Source organism: Oncorhynchus kisutch, linkage group LG5 (genome assembly GCF_002021735.2).
Source record: "Oncorhynchus kisutch isolate 150728-3 linkage group LG5, Okis_V2, whole genome shotgun sequence".
Classification (NCBI taxonomy): Eukaryota; Metazoa; Chordata; class Actinopteri; order Salmoniformes; family Salmonidae; genus Oncorhynchus; species Oncorhynchus kisutch.
In genome coordinates, this window is record NC_034178.2 from 59,717,256 (window position 1) to 59,744,875 (window position 27,620).

Consider the following 27,620-nt stretch of genomic DNA (forward strand, 5'->3'; position numbering starts at 1 on the left):
TTTGACTGAATGGGGTACAGCTTTTGTCAGACTTTTCGTAGCGGGTTATAATTTAGCAGGTTGGGATAATTAATGCAGCAGGTTAGGATAATTAGATTAAGAAAAGCGTTACATTTCAACTTTTGATGTTAATTTGACAAAAGCTTCTAGCCATCACCCTCTAGCCATAACCCTGTAGCACTGACTGGCGCATAGCATAGCGCAGCAACAAAGGCTCTTCTCCATTGTGGCCCTGCTGATGTTGTAACTGTCTCGACTGTTCTCCGCCACGTTGTCTTGAGCCTCCCCTCTGGTGTCCAATGGACAGCTATTCTTGGAATAGAGTCTGTGTTCTTTCATAGAAACGTGTCCTATCCAGCTCCAGTGGAGTCTCACCATGTATAAAGCGATTCAAGTTATGAAACAAATGCACTGTCAAATGCACTGTCAAAGCCAGGCCCCAGTGATTTTTCAGCTCACCAAATATGACCCAGACATCCACCTATGACATGATGAGTGAGGTCCATAGTGCTTTTGTTGAGTTTATTGTAGTTATTCATGTGACTAGGATAACATTTTTTAAATGTTTTAAAACACTTCCATTACCACTGATGCTGAGCAGACAGATACAGTATGTATGTACAAAAACACACTGACAATGCTCTCCAATGATCAGAATCTTAATTGAGAGATTTACAGATAAAACATTAAATGAGTAGATCTCATCTATACAGTTACAGGACCTCCAAAGAGATTTAGACTAAGTCCCAAATGGCACCCCATTCCCTAGCGCACTACTTTTACCAGAGCCCTTGGGCCCTAAAAGTAGTGCACTTTATAGGAAATAGGGTGCCATCTGGGATACATCCACATACAGTACTGCCAAAGCATGATACAAGCAAGCAAATAGTGGTGAACCAGCCCTGCTTGCCAGGAATGAGGATTATATCACGTGACATGATCAGACTAACTCCCAGACTTCCAAGCAGCTTCCTGTGTCCCTCACAGTCAGTTGAGTCACCCCTGGGGTGTGTTCATTAGGCCCCCAATGGAATGGCTATCCGGGAATTGCAAATGCTTATTTTCCTATTGCAAAACATTTTCTGCCCTAATGAACATGACCCAGTACACAGTGTGATGGCACAGACAAAGGTCCTTTTAACATGGAGACTAGGTGTTCATCCCAAATGTCACCCTATTCCCTATATGGTGCACTATTTTGACCATGGCCCATAGGGTAGTGCATTATATAGGAATAAGGTGCCATTTGGGACTCTAACATGCATTTTTTATGTTACAGGAAAGCATAACGTTACATCATTTGGTTCAGCTAATCAACAGATGGTCCATTGGATGAAAAAAAAAAATGACACTAAAATACAACAACATGAATGAGTAATTTTCTCCCTGAAGTCCCAGGACAGTGTCGTGAGTGCAACAAGGGTTTTTGCCTTTTCTCTGCCATGATTGGTGCAGAGGGAACCCAAGCGAGCACTTCCTGGGGTCACTGGCGCTTGGCCTTGTAGGGTCGCGAGCGTTTCCTGCGGTCTGGTTTCCTCTGTTTGTGTAAACGTCCGATGCTCACTCCCTGGCGACGACGCACAGAGATATTCTGCTCAACCAGACTGGCCAACATGCCTGCAGACAGAAAGCTGATCAGAGGAGAAATGACAATGACTGAACTCCATTGATTTGATTTAAAAGAGGTTCTTGTAAAATTGCCTGAGATATATATATATATATATATTAAAACAATTCCTGCATGAAAACCCTTGTCAGAGAAGAAAAAGCATAATTTATTAACTACTCTCAACCAGCATGGGTCTCAGACTGCACAGCAGGCAGTAGGGGTGAAATATAGGGATGTGCCATTAGTTCATATGAGTGAAAGGAGAGAGTGAGGTAGAGGAAAAGACAGAATGTGCATGAAAATCCACCTAGGTTGCTATACCAAAGGAAAGAGGTGGCCTTACCTTCTTGTGCCAGCATGGATATGAAGGTGCAGATGAACTCGTCATAATTATGGGTCCTCCTCTGGTCATCAATCTGGTCAAAACATGAGTGAACATTGAGATTGGCACACCAACATACAAAACCCACACACAAAATGCAGAACACAAACACATAGATTTGGAGGTCTGTGATTAAACGTTTTAATGGCTCTGCTTTAGAGCAACTACAATAACCTTGTATTTTTTCCTCTTCTCCACCTCCTCCTTTAGAAACACTTCATAGTTGGCGATGTCGGCCTCCACACACTTGAGCAGAGCAAGCAGCTCCTGCAGGAAACAAGTGAGAAACAACAAATTGTGACACACTCGCTCTCAATTCAGTTAAATTCAAGGGCTTTATTGGCAAGCCAATTATATGTTAACATTGCCAAAGCAAGTAAAGTAGATAAAAGTGAAATAAAACAATAAAAATGAACATTACACTCACAGAAGTTTCAAAAGAATAAAAGACATTTCAAATGTCTTAGCAAATAGTTCAAGTACAAAAGGGAAAATAAATAAACATGGGTATATTTACAATGGTGTTTGTTCTTCACTTGTTGCCCTTTTGTGGCAACAGGTCACAAATCTTGTGGTATTTCACCCAGTAGATATGGGAGTTTATCAAAATTTGGGTTTGTTTTCAAATTCTTCGTGGGTCTGTGTAATCTGAGGGAAATATGCGTCTCTAATATGGTCTTACATTTGGCAGGAGGTTAGGAAGTGCAGCTCAGTTCCCACCTCATTTTGTGGGCAGTGTGCACATAGCATTTCTTCTCTTGAGAGCCAGGTCTGCCTATTGCAGCCTTTTTCAATAGCAAGGCTATGCTCACTGAGTCTGTACGTAGTCAAAGCATTCCTTAAGTTTGGGTCAGTCACAGTGGTCAGGTATTCTTCCACTGTACTCTCTGTTTAGGGCCAAATAGCATTGTAGTTTGCTCTGTTTTTGTTCATTCTTTCCAATGTGTCAAGTAATTATCTTTTGGTTCTCATGATTTGGTTGGATCTAACTGTGTTGCTGTCCTGAGGCTCTGTGGGGTCGGTTTGTGAACAGAGCCCCAGGACCAGCTTGCTTAGGGGATTCTTCTCCAGGTTCATCTCACTGTAGGTAATGGCTTTGTTATGAAAGGTTTACATTGTACGCTGGGGATATTTTTGCAGAATTCTTCATGGAGTCTCTGAATTTGGTTGGTCCCTTTCTTGGTTGGTGAGCAGATCTATAACTGTATTTTTAGCCAGATCCTATTTGGTATGTCAAATTTTATGTTCCCTTTGATAGCATAGAAAGACGATATCACTGATATGCTTCCATCTAGACACCGTTGCCCTAGAGCACAAAAAAAATGATGCATACCTCGGCCTAAATATCAGCGTCACAACGAGCTGTTGCCTTGTCGCTCAGCTCATTCACAGCTTTTTGAACGAGCTGTGGCGCTGATGTTAAAGCCGAGGTATGTATAGTTTTTTGTGCGCGCTGGGGCAATGGTGTCTAGATGGTATTTGTGGTCCTGGGAACTGGACCTTTTTTGGAACACCAACATTTTTGTCCTACTGAGATTTCCAGTCAGTCCAGGTCTGACATAATCTGTGCAGAGGATCCAGGTGCTGCTGTAGGCTCTATCCTTACTCATTCCAGGGGTTTCATTTATTTGAACTCTTTTCTAAAATTATAGAATAATATTTTAGACATCAAAACTATGAAATAGCACATATGGAATCATGTAGTAACCATATATTTTGAGATTCTTCAAAGTAGCCACGCTTTGCACTGATTAAAGATTTCTACACTTCTGCATTCTCTCAACCAGCTTCACCTGGAATGCCTTTCCAACAGTCTTGAGTTCCCACATATGCTGAGCACTTGTTGGCTGCTTTTGGTTCCCAAGCCATCTCAATTGGGTTGAGATGATTTAATGCATTTGAATGCATTCCAGGTGAAGCTGGTTGAGAGAATGCCAAGTGTGTGCAAAGCTTTCATCAAGGCAAAGGGTGGGTACTTTGAAGAATCTCAAATATTTTGATTTGTTTAACACTTTTGTTGCTTACTACATGATTCTGTTTTATTTCATAATTTTGATGTCTTCACTATTATTCTACAATGTAGAAAACAGTAAAAAACAGTGTCCAAACTTGACTAGTACTAATTATATAAACTCAGTCCCTTTTTCAGGACCCGGTCTTTCAAAGATAATTAAAATAACTACAGATCTTCATTGTAAAGGGTTTAAACGTGGTTTCCCATGCTTGTTCAATGAACCATAATCAATGAACATGTATCTGTTTGAAGAGTCGATAAGACACTACCAATTTACAGACGGTAGGCAATTAAGGTCACAGTTATGAAAACTTAGGACACTAAAGAGGTCTTTCTACTGACTCTGAAAAACACCAAAAGAAAGATGCCCAGGGTCCCTGCCCATCTGCGTGAACGTGCCTTAGGCATGCTGCAAGGAGGCATGAGGACTGCAGATGAGCCCAGGGCAATACATTGCACTGTCCGTACTGTGAGCTGCCTAATACAGCGCTACAGGGAGACAGGATGGACAGCTGATCGTCCTCCCAGTGGCAGACCACGTGTAACACCTGCACAGGATCGGTACATCTGAGCATCACACCCGCGGGACAGGTACAGTATGGCAACAGCTGCCCGAGTTACACCAGGAACACACAATCCCTCCATCAGTGCTCAGACTGTCCGCAATAGGCTGAGAGAGGCTGGACTGAGGGCTCGTAGGCCTGTTGTAAGGCAGGTCCTTACAAGACATCACTGGCAACAACGTCGCCTATGGGCACAAACCCACCGTCGCTGGACCAGACAGGACTGGCAAAAAGTGCTCTTCACTGACAAGGGGTCTCACCAGGGGTGATGGTCGGATTCGCACTTATCATTGAAGGAATGCACGTTACACCAAGGCCTGTACTCTGGAGCGGGATCGATTTGGAGGTGGAGGGTCCGTCATGGTCTGGGGCGGTATGTCACAGCATCATCGGACTGAGCTTGTTGTCATTGTAGGCAATCTCAACGTTGTGCGTTACAGGGAAGACACCCTCCTCCCTCATGTGGTACCCTTCCTGCAGGCTCATCCTGACATGACAATGCCACCAGCCATACTGCTCGTTCTGTGCGTGATTTCCTGCAAGACAGGAATGTCAGTGTTCTGCCATGGCCAGCGAGCCCGGATCTCAATCCCATTGAGCATGTCTGGGACCTGTTGGATGAGGCCTAGGGCCATTCCCCCCAGAAATGTCTGGAATTTGCAGTTGCCTTGGTGGAAGAGTGGGGTAACATCTCACAGCAAGAACTGGCAAATCTGGTGCAGTCCATGAGGAGGAGATGCACAGCAGTACTTAATGCAGCTGGTGGCCACATCAGACACTTACTTTTGATTTTGACCCTCCCTTTGTTCAGGGACACATTATTCCATTTCTGTTAGTCACATGTCTGTGGAACTTGTTCAGTTTATGTCATGTCTCAGTTGTTGAATCTTGTTTTGTTCATACAAATATTTACACATGTTAAGTTTGCTGGAAATAAACACAGTTAACAGTAAGAGGACGTTTCTTTTTTTTCTGAGTTTATCACTAGATATGTTTCTAAGAAAGAGGGAAAGGACTTACTTTAGGAGAGTATTTTTCCCCAGATGGCTTGTTGCTTCCAACAGTTTCTGTGGAGATGACCTTTTCCATGCTGGGTTTGACCTCTGTTGCATCTCTGATCTCTTCCTCTTTCACCTCCACCGATGGTCCCTCCTTCCCCTCCTCCTTCACTCCGTCCCCCTCTACTGCTGGATTGCTACCTTGCTCTTTTACCTTCTCTGGAGCACCTGCCTTCTTCTCTTCAAGAGCTGTATCAGCTGTACAGGCAAGAAACAGACCTATTTAGCAGCTATAAACCAAATACTCTTAAAATCTTTCAAATACTTTGAGTGTTTGCTTTAGCCTGCCTGGAATGCAATTAAGCACAGATAGTCTTAAAATAATTCAAATAGTGCTTGAACCCAGGTCTGGTTCCAACTCAGTGATATCGTCTTCCATATGCATCTCAAGAGCGGTGTGACTCTGGTATTAGATTAGTATAATCCAGGTATTAATATGGATAATGTAATTAGGTCTGAAGGTAAACAGATGCTCTTTGAAATGTAATTTACGATGATCTTAATCAAGTGCCCATGTTCGCTTCCCCACAGGTCCAATACCTCAATTTCAAATCGCTCTCACCCACCCACGCACACACCCGTCCTTCCTCACCGGGTGGTGGTACAGTGTATATAACCCCGTCCTCCTGTAGGTGCAGCAGGGCGGTGCTGACGGAGGGCCCCAGCTCTCTGACTGCCCGGTTCTGTCTGGCATCCAGCCTCAGCAGACCCTCATCCTCCCCAAACAATACCCGGGACAGGTGGGATGCCACAGGGCTGGAGGGCCGCGTGGCCGCCTGGGAGCGGGCCGGGGAGCGCAGTGGTGAGTTGAAGGCGCTGCCGATCTCCGAGGCGGTGTCGGTGCTCTCGTTGCTGGGTGTGGGCGAGGGCTGGGAGGCGGCTGTGATCACGATGCCCCCAGTGCGGCCCTCGGTACGGACGGAGAGGGGCGTGGCCAGAGAGTCCTTCCTCTGGACTTCCTTCTTGAGTTTCTCGGCCAGGACGCCGAGTGCCAGCTTGGTCTCTACGCCGCTGCCTCCCCCGACACGGCCTGTACGGGAACGCAGCACCCCTTTACGCCTGAACCTACGCACACAAATACACAGACAAATGCACAAACATAACCAATACATTTCAAGCACTCCAATTCCAATTGCCAATTTTGATCCTAGATCAGCACTCCTACACTGAGACGCTTTGTGAATACGGGCCCATGTGATGTGAAGGAGCTGACCTGGTTGGTGTGCCAAGCTCTTCCTCCTCTTCATCCTCATAGTCATCGTCATCAGAGTAGGGGGGCTGGGGCGCACCGGGCACCCTGGGACGACCCACCCCTGTCGCAAGATCCTCATCCTCCTGTCAGAGAACAATCAGCGACCTTGCCAAGGCAAACATACAGTATTGGCTTCGAGTCAAATCCTAACTTGAGATAGGAGTATGTAAGTCAAGACTGTTGTAAAAATCATCATGCATTAGAGATTTGTATGGAAATGTTGAGTTATGTCACATCAAAACCCATCCCCCCGACCTGCATGGGGGACTTGGCGTAGTTGTGGTTGTCCAAGAAGGCTGGTAGGCGAGGGGCGATGGGGCTGGTGACAGGCTGGGAGGTCCCCGCTCCCCCCAATGGGGCAGCTGGCTTCCCCATGGCTTTCCCCTTGCCTGAGGAGCTCGGGACCAATTGGGACTGGGCTGCTGTGTCTGCACAACAGGGGAACACATGGTCAGAGTTCATGAATGTCAATGTACCAGTTGAAGCACATCATACCCTGCAACAGGCAGCATCCCAAATGACACCCTATTCCATATATAGTGCATTACTTTTGACAGGGCCCTGGGCAAAGGTAGTGGACAATAAAGGCAATAGGGTGACTCATAAGACTCACATTCTCATGTCTATAAAGATAATCAACATTGGGGAGGTTCAGAGCTGAATTTAATACTTGTGGGAGGAGTCTGCTCAGCCCCCTGTGATGTAACAGGTTGAGGGTCCGCCTCTTCTTTTTTGATAGTAGGGGGTGTGTCGTCTGAGGGGGAGGAGTCTGGCTTCTTCCTGTCCTGTACAAGCTCTGGCTGGGTGACCCGGATCAGCTGGGGAACAGGTCACACTCATATCAAGTCAATCAGACAGACATTGTGCATGTCTGTATATCTGTGTGTATGAGTCTATGGGTGCATTCATTTTAGCTAACCAAGGGCACCAGGCAAGCTAATGCACCCACAGACACATATAAACAGATATACAGACACGCACAGTCTCACTGGGCGGTATCAGTGGGCTCCGTTGTCTGTGTCCAGATCTACTGTAGCCACTCCAGAACCGTTTGATAGTTATAATTTCACACACACTTTAATCATTTTACAGGCACTCTTATCCAGAGCAATGAAGGTTAAGTGCCTTACTCAAGGGCACATTGACAGATTTGTTTTACCTAGTCGACTCAGGGATATAAACCAGCAACCTTTCGGTTACTGGACCAACACTCTTAACCGCTAGGCTCCCTGCCACCGTGTGCTCACACACGCACACACACACCCCTGTGTCTCCTGACCTGCTGTAGACCTTCCAGTACCATCTGTCTGTTCCTCTTCAGGATCTCCAGTTTTGACTCATACTTCACCCTGCGGTCCGGAACCACTGCCATCAGGTTGAAGCGGATATCATGGTAGGGCTCTCTGGGAGGGGCGAGAAAAGTGTGTGTGAGAGAGAGCTAGAGTCTGAACATCTCATTCAGTGTTACTGAGGTAGGAGATTGGCCCCTGACTCACCCAGCCGTGGCCAAGCCAATCCTCTCCATAATGACCCGCCGTGCCTTATCCGTCCACTCCTCCTCCTCTCCCCATGGCCCTGAGAGAGCGAGAGAAAATTAAAGTGTACACCTAGTGTGTGTCCCAAATGGCACCCTATTCCCTATATAGTGCACACATTTTGACCCAAGCCCTAGCACTATAGTAGTGCACTATACCTGGAATAGGGTAGCTTTTGGGAAACAGCCATTGTAGTCTAACAGTAGTCCTCAGTCGTTATATTGTTATATTATAAAGCCACGCTGTAGATTAGAGAAGTCAAGGTGCTTTGAAGGCGCCAGGCTGTCTCAACGTGAGTTAGAGAAGCAGCATTGTACCACAAAGTCCATCACAGTTTGCAGTTCTTACCGTGGTCAATTGGGTATGCCTTGAGGCCGTCTAGTTCAAACAAGCGGTCTTTGATGGGCACGTAGCTGACAAAGTGGAATGCTTCCATGGTCCGCACGGCGCTAATCCCGTTCTGCTTCTCCGGCAGGTGCCTGGGCTCCGGTCTCCATGGAAAGAGAAGGAAGAGGTGTGAGAATTGGACAGAGCTAAACATCACTGGTAGCCCTTTCCATTCACTGCCCGCAACCTTGTTCTGTACACCTCCAAAACAAAGGGCATGTGGTTTGGTAAGAAGATTTCTCCTCTCCCCATTGGTGTGATTACTACCTTTGAGGGTTTTGAGCTTGAGGTAGTCACCTCATACAAGTACTTGGGAGTATGGCTAGACGGTACACTGTCCTTCTCTCAGCACATATCAAAGCTGCAGGGTAAAGTTAAATCTAGGCCTGGTTCCCTCGATCATCTGCCAAACTAACCCTGATTCAGATGACCATCCTACCCATGCTAGATGACAGACATAATTTATAGATCAGCAGGTAAGGGTGCTCTCGAGCGGCTAGATGTTCTTTACCATTCAGCCATCAGATTTGCCACCAATGGTCCCTATAGGACACATCACTGCACTCTATACTCCTCTGTAAACTGGACATCTCTATATACCCATCGCAAGACCCACCGGTTGATGCTTATTTATAAAACCCTCTTAGGCCTCACTCCCCCCCCCATCTGAGATATCTACTGCAGCCCTCATCCTCCACAACCCTCTTAGGCCTCACTCCCCCCATCTGAGATATCTACTGCAGCCCTCATCCTCCACAACCCTCTTAGGCCTCACTCCCCCCATCTGAGATATCTAACTGCAGCCCTCATCCTCCACAACCCTCTTAGGCCTCACTCCCCCATCTGAGATATCTACTGCAGCCCTCATCCTCCACAACCCTCTTAGGCCTCACTCCCCCATCTGAGATATCTACTGCAGCCCTCATCCTCCACAACCCTCTTAGGCCTCACTCCCCCCACATACAACACCCGTTCTGCCAGTCACATTCTGTTAAAGGTCCCCAAAGCACACACATCCCTGGGTCGCTCATCTTTTCAGTTCGCTGCACCTAGCGACTGGAACGAGCTGCAACAAACACTTAAACTGGACAGTTTTATCTCAATCTATTCATTCAAAGACTCAATCATGGACACTTTTACTGACAGTTGTGGCTGCTTTGCGTGATGTATTGTTGTCTCTACCTTCTTGCCCTTTGTGCTGTTGTCTGTGCCCAATAATGTTTGTACCTTGTGCTGCTGCCATGTTGTGTTACTAACATGTTGTCATGTGTTGCTGCCATGCTATGTTGTCGTCTTAGGTCTATATAGTGGTGTGTTTTGTCCTAGATTTTTTTAAATTATTATTTTAATCCCAGCCCCGTAGGAGGCCTTCTGCCTTTTGGTAGGCCGTCATTGTAAATACGAATTTGTTCTTAACTGACTGACCTAGTTAAATAGAAAATAAATGCAATACCAGTCAATCATGGTGGCAGTGCCACATTTGTATACAGCAGGGTTGTATTTGTTAGTGCACAGCATAGCAAAACATTTTGCAACGAAAAATGAAAACAATCGTTTCTTATTGGACAAGTTCAGGTAGGTCATTTCCTGTTTCAGTCTTTTCTTACGTGCCTAGTGAATAAAACCTTGTGCTAGACCCAGAATGAAGGGGCATACACAATAGGGAGGGACAGGTGCAACAGTGCCTCCTACCTGGCATGGCTGTTGTGTGCTTTAGCCAGCTCTGGGGCATTTCCAATGGCGTAGCCTTTACTCTGAAAGAACATAAAATACCATCATGTAAAATTGATTAATCACGACACCACAGTAAAAATTGTAGAGAGGTGTGTGGCGTGTGTACACCTCACCTCTGGGCCGAAGCCTTTAGTGAAAGTCTTCATGCGACTGAGGGTAGTGCCCAACTCAACCCCACTACAGTTCAGGAGCACACTCAGAAGTGCATGGGTGGCGCAGGAGTTTGGGATCAGCTAGACACAAAAATAATAACTGAAAGGAACTTAATGGCATAAAAAGAAAAACAATGCCTTCCTAGGACACCGTAGGAAATGACGGAATGCACCACTTTCTGACAACAATATACAGTGTCTTCGGAAAGTATTCATACCCCTTGACAACTCCACATTTTGTTACAGCCTTACTCTAAAAAAAAATCCTCAGCAATCTACACACACAATACCCCATAAATCCAAAGCGAAAACATTTTTACTAATTTATGCAAAATTTAAAAAAACATTTCAGAGCCTTTGCTATGAGACTCAAAATTGAGCTCAGGTGCATATTGTTTCCACTGATCATCCTTTAGATATACAACTTGATTAGAGTACACATGTGGTAAATTCAATTGATTGGACATGATTTGAAAAGGAACACACCAGTCTATATAAAAACGTCCTACAGATCACAGTGTATATAAAAGGAAAAACCAAGCCATCTGTCCGTAAAGCGCAGAGACAGGACTGTGTCAAGGCACAGATCTGGGGAAGGGTAACAAAACATTTCTGCAGCCCTGAAGGTCCCCAAGAACACAATGTCCTCCATCATTCTTCCTAGAGCTAGCCAAACTGAGGCCAAACTGAGCAATTTGGGGAGAAGGGCCTTAGTCGGGGAGGTGACCAAGAATGTGATGGTCACTGAAAGAGCTCCAGAGTTCCTCTGTGGAGATGGGAGAACCTTCCAGAAGGACAACCATCTATGCAGAACTCCACCAATAGGCCTTTATGGTAGAGTGGCCAGATGGAAGCCACTCCTCAGTAAAAGGCACCTAACCCGCTTGGAGTTTGCCAACAGGCACGTACAGACTCTCAGACCATGAGAAACAAGACTCTGGTCTGATGAAACCAAGATTGAATGTCACTTCTGGAGGAAACCTGGCACCATCCCTACGGTGAAGTATGGTGGTGGCAGTATCATGCTGTGGGGATATTTTCCAGCAGCAGGGACAGGGAGACCAGTCAGGTTTGAGGCAAAGATGAACGGAGAAAAGTACAGAGAGATCCTTGAAGAAAACCTGGCTTTGGGACAAGTCTCTGAATGTCCTTGAGTGGCCCAGCAAGAGCCCGGACTTGAACCCGATCGAACATCTCTGGAGAGACCTGAAAATAGCTGTGTAGCAACACTCCCCATCCAACCTGACCTGAGCTTGAGAGGATCTGCAGAGAAGGGATGGGAGAAACTCCCCAAATACAGGTGCGCCAAGCTTGTAGCGTCATACCCAAGAAGACTGGAGGCTGTAATCGCTGCCAAAGGTGCTTCAACAAAGCACTGAGTAAAGGGGATGAATACTTATGTAAATGTTTTTTTTAAAATAAATTAGCAAACATTTCTAAAATCCTGCTTTTGCTTTGTCATTATGGGTTAGTGTGTAGATTGATGAGGAAAACATTTTGTTTTATACATTTTAGAATAAGGCTGTAACCTACCAAAATGTGGAAAAAGTCAGGGGGTCTGATAACTTTCCGAAAGCACTGTAGCCTCCATGCATTCAAATATGTATTAAGGCAAACTGACTGCCCTGAACCGTACAGTGTAGTCAAGGATTAAACAGACTCACCTGGTGGGCAAAGAACATGTCATTAACAATGTCATCATCAATGACAGAGGTCTCATCCACCAAAGTGGAGACTTTCCTCCTAGACCTTCGCTCCTCGATCCACTTGAACAGGAAGATGAAGCCATACACAGGGCTGGGGGGGGGGGGGGTGATAGGAGTTAGTCAACAGACAGCGGTCCACAAAAATTTGTTAAATTGTTTTAACTTGGGTCAAACGTTTCAGGTAGCTTTCCACAAGCTTCCCACAATAAGTTGGGTAAATTTTGGCCCATTCCTCCTGACAGAGCTGGTGTAACTGAGTCAGGTTTGTAGGCCTCCTTGCTCACACACACTTTTTCAGTTCTGCCCACAAATTTTCTATAGGATTGAGGTCAGGGCTTTGTGATGGCCACTCCAATACCTTGACTTTGTTGTCCTTAAGCCATTTTGTCACCACTTTGGAAGTATACTTGGGGTCATTATCCATTTGGAAGACCCCTTTGCGACCAAGCTTTAACATCTTGACTGATGTCTTGAGATGTTGCTTAAATAGATCCACATCATTTTCCTACCTCATGAAGCCATCTATTTTGTGAAGTGCACCAGTCCCTCCTGCAGCAAAGCACCCCCACAACATGATGCTGCCATCTCCGTGCTTCACGGTTGGGATGCTGTTCTTTGGCTTGCAAGCCCCCTTTTTCCTCCAAACATAACGATGGTCATTATGGCCAAACAGTTATATTTTTGTTTCATCAGACCAGAGGACATTTCTCCAAAAAGTACAATCTTTGTTCCTATGTGCAGTTGCAAACCATAGTCTGTCTTTTTTATGGCGGTTTTGGAGCAGTGGCTTCTTCCTTGCTGAGCGGCCTTTCAGGTTATGTCGATTTAGGACTCGTTTTTCTGTGGATATAGATACTTTTGTAACTGTTTCCTCCAGCATCTTCACAAGGTCATTTGCTGTTGTTCTGGGATTGATTTGCACTTTTTGCACCAAAGTACGTTCATCTCTAGGAGACAGAACGCGTCTCCTTCCTGAGCGGTATGACAGCAGCGTGGTCCCATGGTGTTTATACTTGCGTACTATTGTTTGTACAGATGAACGTGGTACCTTCAGCCATTTAGAAATTGCTCCCAATGATGAACTAGACTTGTGAAGGTCTACACATTTTTTTCTGAGGTCTTGGCTGATTTCTTTTGATTTTCCCATGATGTCAAGCAAAGAGGCACTGAGTTTGAAGGTAGGCCTTGAAATACATCCACAGGTACACCTCCAACTGACTCAAATCAGAAGCATCTAAAGCCATGACATAATTTTCTGGAATTTTCCAAGCTGTTTAAAGTAGAGGTCGACCGATCATGACTTTTCAATGCCGATAACGATTATTGAAGGACCAAAAAAGGCCGATACCGATTCATCGGCCAATTATTTTATTTTTTTTCACATATTTGTAATAATGACAATTACAACAATAATGAATAAACACTTATTTTAGCTTAATATAATACATCAATACAATCCATTTATTCTCAAATAATTAAACATGTTCAATTTGGTTTAAATAATGCAAAAACTAATTGTTGGAGAAGAAAGTAAAAGTGCAATATGTGCCATGTAAAAAAGCTAACGTTTAAGTTCCTTGCTCAGAACATATGAAAGCTGGTGGTTCCTTTTAACATGGGTCTTCAATATTCCCAGGTAAGAAGTTTTAGGTTGTAGTTATTATAGGACTATTTCTCTCTATACCATTTGTATTTCATATACCTTTGACTATTGGATGTTCTAATAGGTACTTTAGTATTGCCAGCCTAATCTCGGGTGTTGATAAGCTTGAAGTCATAAACAGCACAATGCTGGAAGCAGAGCGAAGAGCTGCTGGCAAATGCTCCTGCATTTGTGTGGTGTTTGAATGAATGCTTACGAGCCTGCTGCTGCCTACCACCGCTCAGTCAGACTGCTCTTTCAAATCAGACTTAATCATAATAACACAGAAATACGAGCCTTAGGTCATTAATGAGAACTTGTTCTCAACTACTAGCCACTTTAACTATGCCACTTTGTTTACATACTCATCTCATATGTATATACTGTACTCGATACCATCTACTGTATCTTGCCTATGCTGCTCTGTACCATCACTCACTGTGTATAAGACAGTAGTTTTGAAATTGTTAGTTAGATTACTTGTTGGTTATTACTGCATTGTCGGAACTAGAAGCACAAGCATTTCGCTACACTCGCATTAACATCTGCTAACCATGTGTATGTGACAAAAAGAAATTGATTTGATTTGAACTAGCCTACCTGGTTAAATAAAGGTTCAATAAAAAAAAGAAATGAATATGGTCAAATCCGGAAACCATCAATTCGAAAACAAAACGTTTATTTTTTTCTGTGAAATACAGAACCGTTCCGTATTTTATCTAACGGATGGCATCCCTAAGTCTAAATATTGCTGTATGTCATAATTATGTACAATTCTGGCAAATTAATTACAGTTTTGTTAGATAGAAATGGTCTTCACACAGTTCACAACGAGCCAGGTGGCCCAAACTGCTGCATATAACCTGACTCTGCTTGCACAGAATACAAGAGAAGTGACACAATTTCCCTAGTTAAAAGAAATTTGTGTTACAAGGCAATATTAACTAAATATGCAGGTTTAAAAATATATACTTGTGTATTGATTTTAAGAAAGGCATTGATGTTTATGGTTAGGTACACATTGGTGCAATGAGAGCGCTTTTTTTTTGCGAATGCGCTTGTTAAATCACCCTTTTGGTGAAGTAGGCTGTGATTCAATGATAAATTAACAGGCACGGCATCGATTATATGCAACGCAGGACAATCTAGATAAACTAGTAATATCATTAACCATGTGTAGTTAACGAGTGATTATGTTAAGATTGATTGTTTTTTATAAGATACGTTTAATGCTAGCTAGCACCTTACCTTGGCTCCTTGCTGCACTCGCATAACAGGTAGTCAGCCTGCCACGCAGTCTCCTCGTGGAGTGCAATGTAATCGGCCATAATCGGTGTCCAAAAATGCCGATTACCGATTGTTATGAAAACTTGAAAATCGGCCCTAATTAAAATCGGCCATTCCGTTTAGTCGGTCGACCTCTAGTTTAAAGGCACAGTCAACTTAGTGTATGTAAACTTCTGACCCACTGGAATTGTGATACAGTGATTTTGTGAAATAATAAGTGAAATAATCTGTCTAAACAATTGTTGGAAAAATTACTCGTGGCATGCAAAAAACGATAGTTTGTGGTTGAAAAACTTGTTTTAATTACTCCAACCTAAGTGTATGTAAACTTCCGACTTCAACTGTATAGTGTCTTTCATATTAGCAATAAATAACTTTAAAAAATAAAACTATAAATTGATACACCTTTATAGGGTTAGTGTTCCCACGCAGCAATGTTACAGCACGTGTTTACGGAAGACAGAGGGACCACCTGTGCTAGCTATCTATCTAGATAACTCTGAAACACCTGTGTGTAATGGAAGAAGGCCGCCAGAAACGTGTTGTCACTGAAAAATACTTTTGGCTATAATGTCAGTTAAAACACTAAGTGTGTATTTTGCATTTGTGAAATTAAAGTAGAGGGCTTTATGTTTCTATAACCGTACCACAACTGTGTATCAATTCACGTTTAGATGGAGTATTTGGCTATTTTGGCAGACAGAGCCAGCCTACCTCTGAAAATAACATAGGGGTATAACGATAGGCTCCTTAAGAATACATCTTTGGCTGGAGAATAGGGTGCCATTTCAGATAGTGACATTAGCCTGATTAGCATGACTCCATACCTTGGACACTTGCTTTGTAGGTCGTATATCTCCTCTACCTGGACCCCCTTCACACCTACATTATAAACACACATGCAAAACACACAAAGGGATGCTCAAAGTATGTGCTATTCAAACTTATCTAGTACATGTTACTTTAACAACCAGCCTGTCAAATCAACTCACCAAAATCCTCCACCAAGAGCGTGAACAGCCCTGCAAACACCATAGAAAACCCACACGTTAATGAAGCGTTTAACACTATGGCATCGACCATAGAGATTATTATTCCTCCTTGTGCAACTGGCTAAGGAACAATATAGCGATTAACGTTAGCTGTGGTAATGACATACGACTATAACGTTAATTGCTATTATTAAACGTGTTGATGTGTTTGGTGACAGTAAAACATAGATTATAAAACATTTCGATTACAGATTAGATTTGACAACGAATTGGTTAATGTTAGCTAGCGTTAGCTTCTTACCCGGGTCACTCTCGAGCTCCAGCCACCCTTTGTTCATTTTTGCATGTACACACAGTCAATTGATATTAAATCTAGTCCGCCAGTCCATATTTATAGAATCACTACATATAGTTTATCCAATTAGCTAACGGAACGAAGAAAAATGCATTTCTAAAACGTCGTAGCTAGTTGAGAGATAAACACAAAAGAATGACAGCTCGGACGCCTGAAATCTACGTAATTTAGATGCGACTTCGATAGAGTCGCGTTCAAGAAGGTTTCCACTAGATAGCCGACCTAAAATTGCTCTATTATACAAATTCATGAAAACAAAATGTGCTTTTTGGTCTTAATATAAGGTTAGGGTCAGGTATACGGTTAGCGGTGTGGTTAGGTTTAAAATCAGATACATTTTAGAAATAGACGGGATTTAGACAAAAACAGTACAGTGGGAAACTGGTTTAGCCATAATTATGACTTTGTGGCTGTGGTAACTAGTGACGACCGTCATTCAATCCATTTATCCAGCAGATGGCGCCATAATATACTTTCTCGTGGTGTGCATTTATAGGCAAATTACATAAATGCTCTAATTACTATGCTATTATCATTGAGTCAATTATTTCGTGTTGCTGAGTACAACACAAACTTAAATAAAATAGGAATTTTGGGCCCTGCCTGAAAGCAGTTTTGGGCTGCTTTTAAACCGTTTTGGGGAATTCGAGTGTTCCTCCGGAACTATGTTCTGGCGTGTTGTTTTTCCATGCGTGCAGGGAACATTGTTACTGTTACCCTTGAAGAAACTGTGAGGGGGGAATCAAAAAATAGCTAGCTACACTGTTTATTAAAAAAAAGATTAATCATTAACATATCGTCACTATTTCCTAAGGGAAATCAAAATGTAAGTACATAGTTTGGCACCTTTTTGTTTCGAATTTAACTTGTTTTTCAGTAACATAAGGGGCTTTCTAGATTAGCCATCCCCTGGACAATAGACGTTGGCTGAAAACAGCGATTTGTATGCTAACATGATGCTAGCTCGCTAACAACAAGCTAGCTGCTCAATCACGCACGAACTAGCTGCTATCTGGCTGTATTTAGTACGACTTGTTTGTTCACATTCATAGAAATCGTTCAGATTTAGCTAGCTAACTAATTGTGGCAAAACAAAAGATAGTAGATAATCTGGTTATAGCTATCGCGGTAGCTAGTTTACCCAGCCTTAGAATAATACTGTCTTTTGAATGGGCACGGTAGCTAGTGCTAACGTTAGCTAACTAGCTATTTCTTAGCAGTGTTCCAACCCAGATTAGCGTTAAAAAACCCAGTATCTGATTTGCTTGCTAATATTCGTAGATTCGACATTTTTTATAATGTTGATGTTCGCTAACTAATAACATATTAAACATTAGGAGGGTGGGTACAGAAAACAAGTAAGCCAGGTATCAGCTACCTATTTATGGCTGTTCGTCATAGCTACTTACAGAAGCTAGAGTTGGATATAATATTTTGCATTTATTTAGCATGTTTATGTAACACACTGCACTATGGCTCAGTAGTAGTGTGTGGGAGAGGAAGTTATGTTTTCTTCAATCTAAATTCAAATAACACACAATTATTGCCTTGGGATCCTAGTTTGATATGCAGGAGGAGAGGTATTATTACATGCTGCTCAGTGTAGTGGCCATACAGTTGATATTTTGTAAGCAGCTGTGCAGGAATGTATAAATATTTTATGCTGGACATGCATGTATTATTGAAAACCTTATAATGTATCGGCTGACTCTATCTGGGTTCACCATGGATACCGATCACAAAGAAACTGAATGTTGAGATTCTTGAGTTTGAGAGGCAGGCGGCGATCTGTGATTCTGACTGTGTTCAATGCTGCAGCTTTCTTCCTCTGTCAGATTTGACACTATATTTAGTTTTTTTTACACACGGTTTTCACCTCTAGTGTTCTCTCAATCAGCTCTGGGCCCCTATCCACAAAGCTGGTATATGATCAGTTTAGCCTTTTATATAATAATTTATGAACAGAGGGAACCTGATCCTAGATCAGCACTCCTACTGTGAGTCACTCTATGAATACAGTCCCTGTTAGCCTACATAGAAAACCTGAATAACACAGCTAGTGAGATAGATATAGGCAATTCCACGGTTACATAATTATGATTTGACTCATTTGTCACTTTAAAATGCATGCCAAACAAAAGCCATTGATTTTAAGTTTAACAAATCATACAACTTCTCTACTGTGTTGTCCAAACTTGTGAAACATAGACGTCTATGATTGGTTCAGATTCGGTCTGGTCAGGGCTGACACCAGATTTCAACTACTTTTCAGGATGCTTGTTACAGTAAATGGAATGAGGGTAGGTGACATTAACTGGCGAGTGGGTTAGTGAGAGGGAGGGAGGGAGGGTTGTCCAGACTCTTTTCACAGTCTTGCTTTGAGCACCAGATGACAGAAATAGAAGAAGAAAAATAACTTCTGAGCTGAACATAACAGTATGTCAGTGGGAGGACAGTGGCAAACTGTGGTTTGTGACTACTATGATTCCCCATTGTAGCTAATTCAATGCCCGAAATTCTGTTACTGATTTTGGGGGGGAAATTAGAGTTTTAATCACTTAATAATTCCTAAACAAACTTGATGTCAGGTCCCCTGAGTGGGGCAGCGGTCTAATGCACTGCATCTCAGTGCTAGAGGCGTCACTACAGACCCTGGTTCGATCCCGAGCTGTATCACAACCGGCCGTGATCGGGAGTCCCATAGGGCGGCGCACAGTTGGCCCAGCGTCGTCCGGATTAGGGGAGGGTTTGGCTGGGGTAGGCTATCTTTGTAAAATTAGAATTTGTTTTTAACTGACTTGCCTAGTTGAATTAATAAATAAAAAATCTGTAAAACACTACAACTAACTTCTGTTACTTCTGTGAACTTTCATTATCCTCCACGAGGGAGAGAAATTAGAACATTTCTGAGACATGGGTTTTTGGTAACAGAATTACCAGGCACAACGCAATGTTTCTTAAACTTACTGAAGGCAAATAATTTATCCCCAACTAACTGAAGGCAAATAATTTATCCCCAACTAAATACAAGTGTTGATTTTAGATGACAGGGGTCTTTACTTCAACATTGTGTCTAATATCTTAAATAAAATACATATTTAAGTAAAGTGTCATCTCTGCATTATACAAGCCTCCTTTTATGGTTTCTAGAAACGTTTGCAAATGTATTGAAAATGAAATACAGAAATATCTCCGTTTATATGACTATTCACACCCTTGAGTCAATACATGTTAGAATCACCTTTGGCAGCGATTACAACTTTGCACACCTGGATTGTACAACATTTACACATTGCTCTTTTTAAAATTCTTAAATCTGGTTGTTGCTCATTTCTAGACAGTCATTTTCAAGTCTTGCCATTCATTTTCAAGCAGATTTAAGTCAACTGTAACTAAGCCACTCAGGAACATTCGGTGTCGTCTTGGTAAGCAACTCCAGTGTATATTTAGCCTTGTGTTTTAGGTTATTGCCCTGCTGAAAGGTACATTTGTCTGTTGGAAAGCAGACTGATCAAGGTTTTCCTCAAGGATGTTGCCTGTGCTTAGCTCTATTCCATTTATTTTTATCCCCCCCAAAAAAGTCCCTTGTCCTTGCTGATGACAAGCATACCCATAACATGATGCAGCCACCACCAGACTTGAAAATATGTGGAGTGGTTACTCCTTGATGTGTTGTGTTGGATTTGCCTCCCAAACATAATGCTTTGTATTCAGGACATAAAGTTAATTTCTATGCCACATTTTTTGCAGTTTTTTTTCATATATTGCAAACAGGATGCATATTTTGAAATATTTTTTATTCCATACAAGCTTTCTTTTCACTCTGTCATTTAGGTTAGTATTGTTGAGTAACTACAATGTTGTTGATCAATCCTCCGTTTACTCCTAACTGTTTTAATAAAGTCACCATTGGCCTCACTGAAATCCAAGAGCGGTTTCCAGGGTCTGTAGTGAGTTAGGAAGGACGCCTGTATCTTTGTACTGACTGGGTGTATTGCTACACTATCCAAAGTGTAATTAATTGACCTCCCCATGCTCAAAGGGATATTCAATGTCTGCTTTTTATTTAATTTTTACCCATCTACCAATAGGTGCCCTTCTTTGCGAGGCATTGGAAAACCTCCCTGTTTTTTTGGTTGAACCTGTGTTAGAAATTCACTGCTTGACTGAGGGGTACAGAGATCAGGTAGTCATTCAAAAATCATGTTAAATACTATTATGGCACACAGAGTGAGTCCATGCAACTTATGTGACTTGTTAATCACCTTTTTACTCCTGAATTTATTTAGGCGTATCATGACGCTGGGTTTGAATACTTATTGCAGTGTTTCCCAAACTCTGTTCACGGGACTCCATGAGGTGCACATTTAGTTTTTTGCCCGAGCACTACACAGACAATTCAAACAATCAAAGCTTAAAGATTAGTTGATTATTTGAATCAGCTGTGTAGTACTGGGGGCAAAACCAAAACGTGCACCCTTTGGGTTCCCGAGAACTGAGTTTGGAAACACTAACTTATTGACTCAAGACATTTCAGCTTTTCCTTTTGAATTAATTTGTAAAAATGTTGAAAAACATAATTCCACTTTCACGTTATGGGGTATTGTGTGTAGGTCAGTGACACAAAATCTAAATGTAATCCATTTTAAATTCAGGTTATAACATAACAAAATGTGGAAATATTCAGGAGGTGTGAATTCTTTCTGAAGGCACTGTAGTTTGCCCGTCAACTCTTATGACCAAGTATGAGCCTTGCCAAGTTTGCTACTCCACACATTTATAAGAGACATGACATAAAATATCTAATTTCTAGCTTTGCAGCATACTCTGCATCTTTCATTGATAGGAGAACGGTAGACTTAAAGTGCGTGAGAGAATGTCTGTCTTGCGTGTGTGGGCGGGATCTGTGACACTCGGACCTGACACAGTCGTTTCATAACCATCTGAACGAACCGTTTCGGACCTGCCCTGAGACTGTATGTAGGCTTTTGTATGTGAGTGAGGTGAGAGAAAGGGGCAGAGAGACCATGCTCTGTGTGTCTATTGGGTTAGCCTGTTCAAGGGAAGGCACAGCCTGAGTGGCAATGGCCAGTTATGTAACTTAGGTCTTATGTAATTGGCCAGCTCGCTCACGCTCTCTCTGTCTCTCGCTCACACACATAAATACACACACACACACACAAGCTCCTTTTACTCTTTTCTCTCTGACACTTTGAGAATGCAAGCTTTAGAAGAGGCAGAGTAAAGTGATGACAGTTTATAATTCACTGTATTGTTCTATTGCAAGCACTTCTCTGTCTTAGATGACGAAAGTGAAAATGAAACCATGTGATTGATAACGATCTACTTGCTGATGTGATTTATGTTATCATGCTTTTGTTGTTTTTCCACATTTTCGTTACATTTTCCAACCGCCAACAAGATAGCCCACTTCACAACAATAAACTCTGCACATTTTGCCAAGCTTAAAGAGAGTTCGCCAAAATTACATATTTGTTTCCTTACCCTGAATTGGCCTAGGTCACCTACCCCTTTAAATGGGGTCTCTGCTTTGTTGTTTGACATAATGGCTAAAGCGGTGTGTGCTCTATTTGATTGCAGGTACCCCAAGTGAGGATGTGTAGGTAATGCTCTGTGGGACGCCATGTCTGAAGAATCGATCTCAGGAAGTGACCTGGACCCCAGCGTTAACAGTGAAGAGGAGGATCTGGAAGAGGAGGAGATTGATGATGAGGGTGACAACGATGGGGATGATGAAGATGAAGCAGTCGGTGAGTGGCGGGGGGGAAGGTGTCACCTCCGTAGATTTGCCTCTAGTTTACTACTCACAATTAATACATTCTAGAAGTCATTCTAATTCACTTTAAATACTATATCTGTTAAAGGTAGAGTAGGTGATACATAAAGTAAACCGCACTTGTCCACTGTTGTGCTGCAGCTACCACGTTGCAGCAGAGCGAACCGTACCCATCCACATTTGCAGATACTCTGTGCGAGTGCATCTTCTTGCATTGCGCTTAATATTCTCACTTCATCCTGCTGCTCAGTTGCAACGTCATATCGCAGAGTCTGTTTTAAAATTGTTGTACAGCAGTCTGACGCAAAACATCTTTATTTAAAATGTGAACTTATGTAGTCAACCAATCAATTACACAGAGTACGTGTCCCCAATGGCACCCTATTCCCTACTTTTGACCAGGCCTATGGTACCTGGTCAAAAGTAGTGCACTACAGAGGGAATAGAGTGCCATTTGGGGGACACAACAGTCAGGTAGTGAGCCAGGCACTTGGAGAGAGTCTCGGAGCCACCGTGTCCCACATTGTTACAGACGGACTAGTGTCAGCAACATGTTAGAACAGACAGAACCACAGGCAGGAGAATGCAGGTTCTGATGAATGCTGCTGGAATGAAACTTCCATCCTGGAGCTGCCTGCATCTGCTCTGAGCAACGCCTCCAAACTATGTGTTCAATGCCAAGAATGTGAGAGGCTTCCAGGGGTAAGGAACACCAGGCAAGGCCCCACTAACTCTCACAGCCTGGCTGCCGAGAAGGATGGGAGACTAATGAAGACACTGGATGCATCCCAAATGGCACCCTATTCTCTTTCTAGTGCTGTACCTTTGACCAGGGCCCTAAGGGCCTTGTAAAAAGTAGTGCACTATTAAGGAAATAGGGTTCCATTTGGGACGCAAACACTGTATGTAACATGTCTTACTGGGGTCATACAGTAATAGCAATGAATGAACCATAGAGAAAATGATTATTTGTCTCATTAAAGAATACAAGAGTTAGGATTTAAGGACGATTTCCAAGACACATCATTAAGCCGGATCCTGGACTTAGAATGTTGTTCAATTGAGATTCTCCATTGAAAGTACCCCAGAAACTGATCAACCAATGCTTCTGTAAGGGAAAGGGGGATATCTAGTCAGTTGTACAACTGAATGCATTCAACACCATTCAATAGTGTCCAAGGGGGATTGGAGAAAGTTCCCAACAAACAATGCTTTCCCAAAAGGGTTTGTCTATTTCTCTAACCCTATTGGCCAGTTTCCCAGACACTGATTTAATAATTAGTTGACTGATTGATGTCATTCTCTGCTCCTCTGTCCCACAGAGCGGCCAGAGAGTGGCCATGGCAGTACAGAGATGGAGACCCAGGGAGGGAGGGACTCCCCCTCAGCTACCTCACCCTCGGAAGAGCCTACCTCTGGGCCCCCGTCTCAGCCTTCCTCCAGGCCTTCCTCCAGGCCTTCCTCCCAGCCCAACTCGAGACCTGCGTCTCGATCCAAGCCCCCGTCTGGCGATGGCTCCCAGCCCCCATCCCGTCCTGAGAGCCCCAGTCAGGACATCCCCTCTGTGGACAAAAAGCCTGCCTCCAGGCCTTCCTCTCAGCCCAACTCGAGACCTGCATCTCGCTCCCAGCCTCCGTCCCGTCCTGAGAGCCCCAGCCAGGACATCCCCCCTGCGGGCAAAAAGAAGAAACCAAGGGCCTCCAAGGCTTCAAAGTCCCAGGCCCCTTCGTCCGGTCCTGAGAGCCCCAGCCAGGACAAGACCTCTGTGGGCAAAAAGAAGAAACCAAGGGCCTCCAAGGCTTCAAAGTCCCAAACCCCTTCGTCCGGTCCTGAGAGCCCCAGCCAGAACAAGCCCTCTGCGGGCAAAAAGAAGAAACCGAGGGTCTCCAAGTCTAAGGACCCTAAGCCTGCTAAGACCTCTAAACCAGCACACATGAGGAAGAACATCAGGTATTTGTTTGATAGGGTGGGGCCAATGTATAATCCTCCTTTCCTCTGACCCGTCCTCCTTTCCTCTGACCCGTCCTCCTTTCCTCTGACCCGTCCTCCTCTCTTCTGACCTGCCCCCCCTCCGTCCTCCTCTCTTTTGACCCGCACCCCCCATCATCCTCTCTTCTGACCCTCCGTCCTCCTCTCTTCTGACCCTCCTCCCTCCGTCCTCCTCTCTTCTGTCCCGCCCCCCTCCGTCCTCCGCTCTTCTGACCCGCCCCCCTCCGTCCTCCTCTCTTCTGACCCGCCCCCCTCCGTCCTCCTCTCTTCTGACCCCCCCCCCCCTCCGTCCTCCTCTCTTCTGACCTGCCCCCACCTCTGTCCTCCTCTCTTCTGACTTGCCTCCGTCCTCCTCTCTTCTGGCCCGCCCCCCTCCGACCTCCTCTCTTCTGACCCGTCCTCCTCTCTTCTGACCCGCCTCCCTCCGTCCTCCTCTCTTCTGACCCGCCCCCCCTCCGTCCTCCTCTCTTCTGACCTGCCCCCACCTTCGTCCTCCTCTCTTCTGACCTGCCCCCACCTCCGTCCTCCTCTCTTCTGACTTGCCCCCCCCCCCCTCCGTCCTCCTCTCTTCTGACCCACCCTCCTCTGTTCTGACCCGCCCCCCCTTCTCCTCTGACCCGCCTCCCCCTTCTCCTCTGACCCGCCCCCCCTTCTCCTCTGACCCGCCCCCGCCTTCTCCTCTGACCCGTCCCCCTCCCTTCTGACCCGTCCCCCTCCCTTCTGACCCGTCCCCCTCCCTTCTGACCCGTCCCCCCCTCCCTTCTGATCTGTCCTCATCCTCCTCCTCTGACCCGTCCTCTTCCTCCTCTAACCTGTCCTCCTCTCTCTAACCTGTCCTCCTCTCCTCTAACCTGTCCTCCTCTCCTTTAACCTGTCCACTGTCCTCATCTACTTTAACCAGTCTTCTGTGCTCTCGTCTAACAAGTCCTCCTCTCCTCTAACCCGTCGTCCTCTCCTCCGAACAGGAAGCTGCTAAAGGAGCACCAGATGGAAGCAGTAACCAAGGCAGCCCAGCAGGAGGAGTTAGAGAGGCTGAGGCGTCTAGAGCAGCAGAGGAAGGACTATACAGCACCACCTGTCACAGATTGTCCTCCCCCAGGTGAGAGTTCTACCCCAAACCACCCTCTGGACAAAGAAAATACATTTGGGGGGGGCTTCAATGGAAACACTCTTGCGAGAGAGCTCTGCTTATTTCAGCAGAAGAGTGGGGGAAGGGTGGGGGCCAGTGAATGTGACAGTCAATGTGTGTAGGACTAAGGGAGAAAGTAACCAAACCGATTCGTGCAATTTAGACAAATTTGTTGCGGCCTGTCTTTGCTGTATAAAATCGTTGTAAAGAATCTAGCTAGCTACAGTAGCCAACTAGCTAGCTAAAGTAGCAAGGCTACTTAAGGCCATTTTGAGGCGTCCTTGTCTACAACAACTCTATTGATATGAAACGGCCTACTTGTTGGTTGATCATTGTAGCCTAAGCCTTCTTATTTAGCCAACTTAATTTGGTTATTTAAATTACATTTAACATTGATTCGAAATCTCCCACTTCACTGGCTACACATGGAGCCAATGACTGTAGCGCCACTTCTACCAGTGCCTCTTTTTTATGGGGTGCACTCAATAACACTGTCAAACTGTTTTATTAAAATGTAGTTGGGGCAGAGGTCTGTGTGGGGTTGTGATTCTGAATGTCTAGATAGCTAGCAAGAAGCTGCAATGTGGGGAATTGTAGGTGGCACTTTTCAGCTAGTTTTATCTTGTTCTAGATACCATGTTTTGACTCATGTCACGTATATGCTAATACGGCAAAAATTCACTAGCTAGCTAACCAACAACTGTAACGATATATTTGAGACAACAAGTGCTCATTCTGCAAATGTATTTGGGTTTTCAGTAAACATTGGAGACAAAATATAGTTGGTATATTGTCAACAATCTTAGCCAACCCCGTCTGTTTTGCCCCATAGTTGTGCATATGTCGGTTTTCTTGCGAAACAACCAACCCGCCTATGTCAAATAGATAATTTTAGTACATTTTAGACAAAGCCCCCGCAAAAAATGTAATACTTTCTGATGTACTGTGCTCATCCCTTCTCTTTCGATCTTTCACTTATACCCTGTCTACACCACCCGCGTCACAAAATAAATGTAGGAATCTATGTTATTCAATTATTGCACCCACACTGCTCGCATGGGTGATTGAAAGACGAACTGTTGCCGGTTGTTGTGGTAATACTATGAAAGTTTAGATGCCAGTCACCATATAAGTTAAATGATGAAAAGGCCTGGAAGGAGGAGAGATGACTCGAAACGATTCGGTTGACCGTTTTTTTTATGTGTGGATTAATTGTTGGAGTAGAGGACCTTGTGCATTTCAGGTAAAATAACAACCTAATGTTTATATCCCAGGACAATTTAGCTAAAAACGGCAAGCTAGCTAAATAGGACAAATTAGCTAGCAAGTGCAAGCTAAATTGCCATAAATGTTTAATGCTTTTCGACCTGTCCCCAAATTAATATCATTGGTTCAAAGTTTGTTTTGATATTTTCACCTGCGTGTCGTGATCACGTTTGGTGTAGGGGGACAAAATAAATGTATGCACGATGGCGCACGCACGCAGCAGGATTGGGTTCCATGTTACCCGTATCCTGCTCTGCCTGTCTGTGTCTCTCTCTTTCTTTTTCTCTCTTTCTCGCATTGTTCTCAGTGCATTTCCCTTTCTCCTCCAATAGAATCGGTGTTGAGGCCTGGGGAGGAGGAGTGTCAAGGTCAGGGGTCATTAGAGGCTGCTTTCCTAGCCAGGCAGGACGTCATCTGCCTGGACAGCAGTGACAGTAGTGAGGAGGAGGAGAAGCAGGAGGATGTCAAGCCACCAGCTATCCCCATTATCAGACTGGCTATCAGACCTGCTGTCAGACCTGCTATCAGAGACGGTAAGACTGTAGGAGGACTGCTCAAATAAAGGGAACAACCACAACTCTCTGGCTGTGTACCAAATTGAACCCCGAGACTCTATGCACTTGTGGAGATCTGAGACTATTCGATTGGTGTACATAATATGGTGTAACTTCCCCATAGCCTATCTATCAGAAGGTAAGGCGGTGCTATTAACATATTTCTTAGACCTGTCCAATCCTTTCAGATCTCTAGAAGGGCAAAGAATGTTATAGG

General features: G+C 44.1%; 2 protein-coding genes across 4 annotated transcripts in view; one reads left to right on the plus strand and one right to left on the minus strand.

Moving 5' to 3' along the window:
* Positions 1 to 496: 496 nt before the first annotated feature.
* On the minus strand, positions 497 to 16,980 carry LOC109891354 (ubiquitin carboxyl-terminal hydrolase BAP1). Of its 3 annotated transcripts, none has more exons than XR_004210096.1 (17): positions 16,615 to 16,980; positions 16,314 to 16,343; positions 16,149 to 16,203; positions 12,351 to 12,483; positions 10,648 to 10,767; positions 10,493 to 10,554; positions 8,762 to 8,904; positions 8,375 to 8,453; positions 8,158 to 8,281; positions 7,549 to 7,696; positions 7,134 to 7,306; positions 6,840 to 6,961; positions 6,193 to 6,691; positions 5,589 to 5,824; positions 2,166 to 2,258; positions 1,953 to 2,025; positions 497 to 1,617 (listed from the first exon to the last, which is right to left on the minus strand). XR_004210096.1 is itself a non-coding variant. In XM_031825546.1 (17 exons), exons 1-17 carry the CDS (start codon positions 16,649 to 16,651, stop codon positions 1,561 to 1,563), a joined length of 2,172 nt encoding a protein of 723 aa, XP_031681406.1. In that variant the 5' UTR covers positions 16,652 to 16,973; the 3' UTR covers positions 497 to 1,560. The 3 variants fall into 3 exon arrangements, 2 of the variants coding, with proteins under 2 accessions (XP_031681406.1, XP_031681405.1); XM_031825546.1 differs by having other exon boundaries at positions 497 to 1,631; positions 6,219 to 6,691; positions 16,615 to 16,973; XM_031825545.1 differs by having other exon boundaries at positions 6,219 to 6,691; positions 16,615 to 16,963.
* Positions 16,981 to 17,359: 379 nt separating this feature from the next.
* LOC109891355 (helicase ARIP4) overlaps positions 17,360 to 27,620 on the plus strand; it is a 28,035-nt gene continuing 17,774 nt past the window's right edge. Inside the window, exons 1-5 of the mRNA XM_020483828.2 lie at positions 17,360 to 17,494; positions 22,270 to 22,439; positions 23,788 to 24,415; positions 25,420 to 25,553; positions 27,182 to 27,382. Coding sequence (XP_020339417.1) covers positions 22,313 to 22,439; positions 23,788 to 24,415; positions 25,420 to 25,553; positions 27,182 to 27,382 — 1,090 coding nt within the window. The 5' untranslated portion in view covers positions 17,360 to 17,494; positions 22,270 to 22,312. The remainder of the gene's footprint in view (positions 17,495 to 22,269; positions 22,440 to 23,787; positions 24,416 to 25,419; positions 25,554 to 27,181; positions 27,383 to 27,620) is intronic.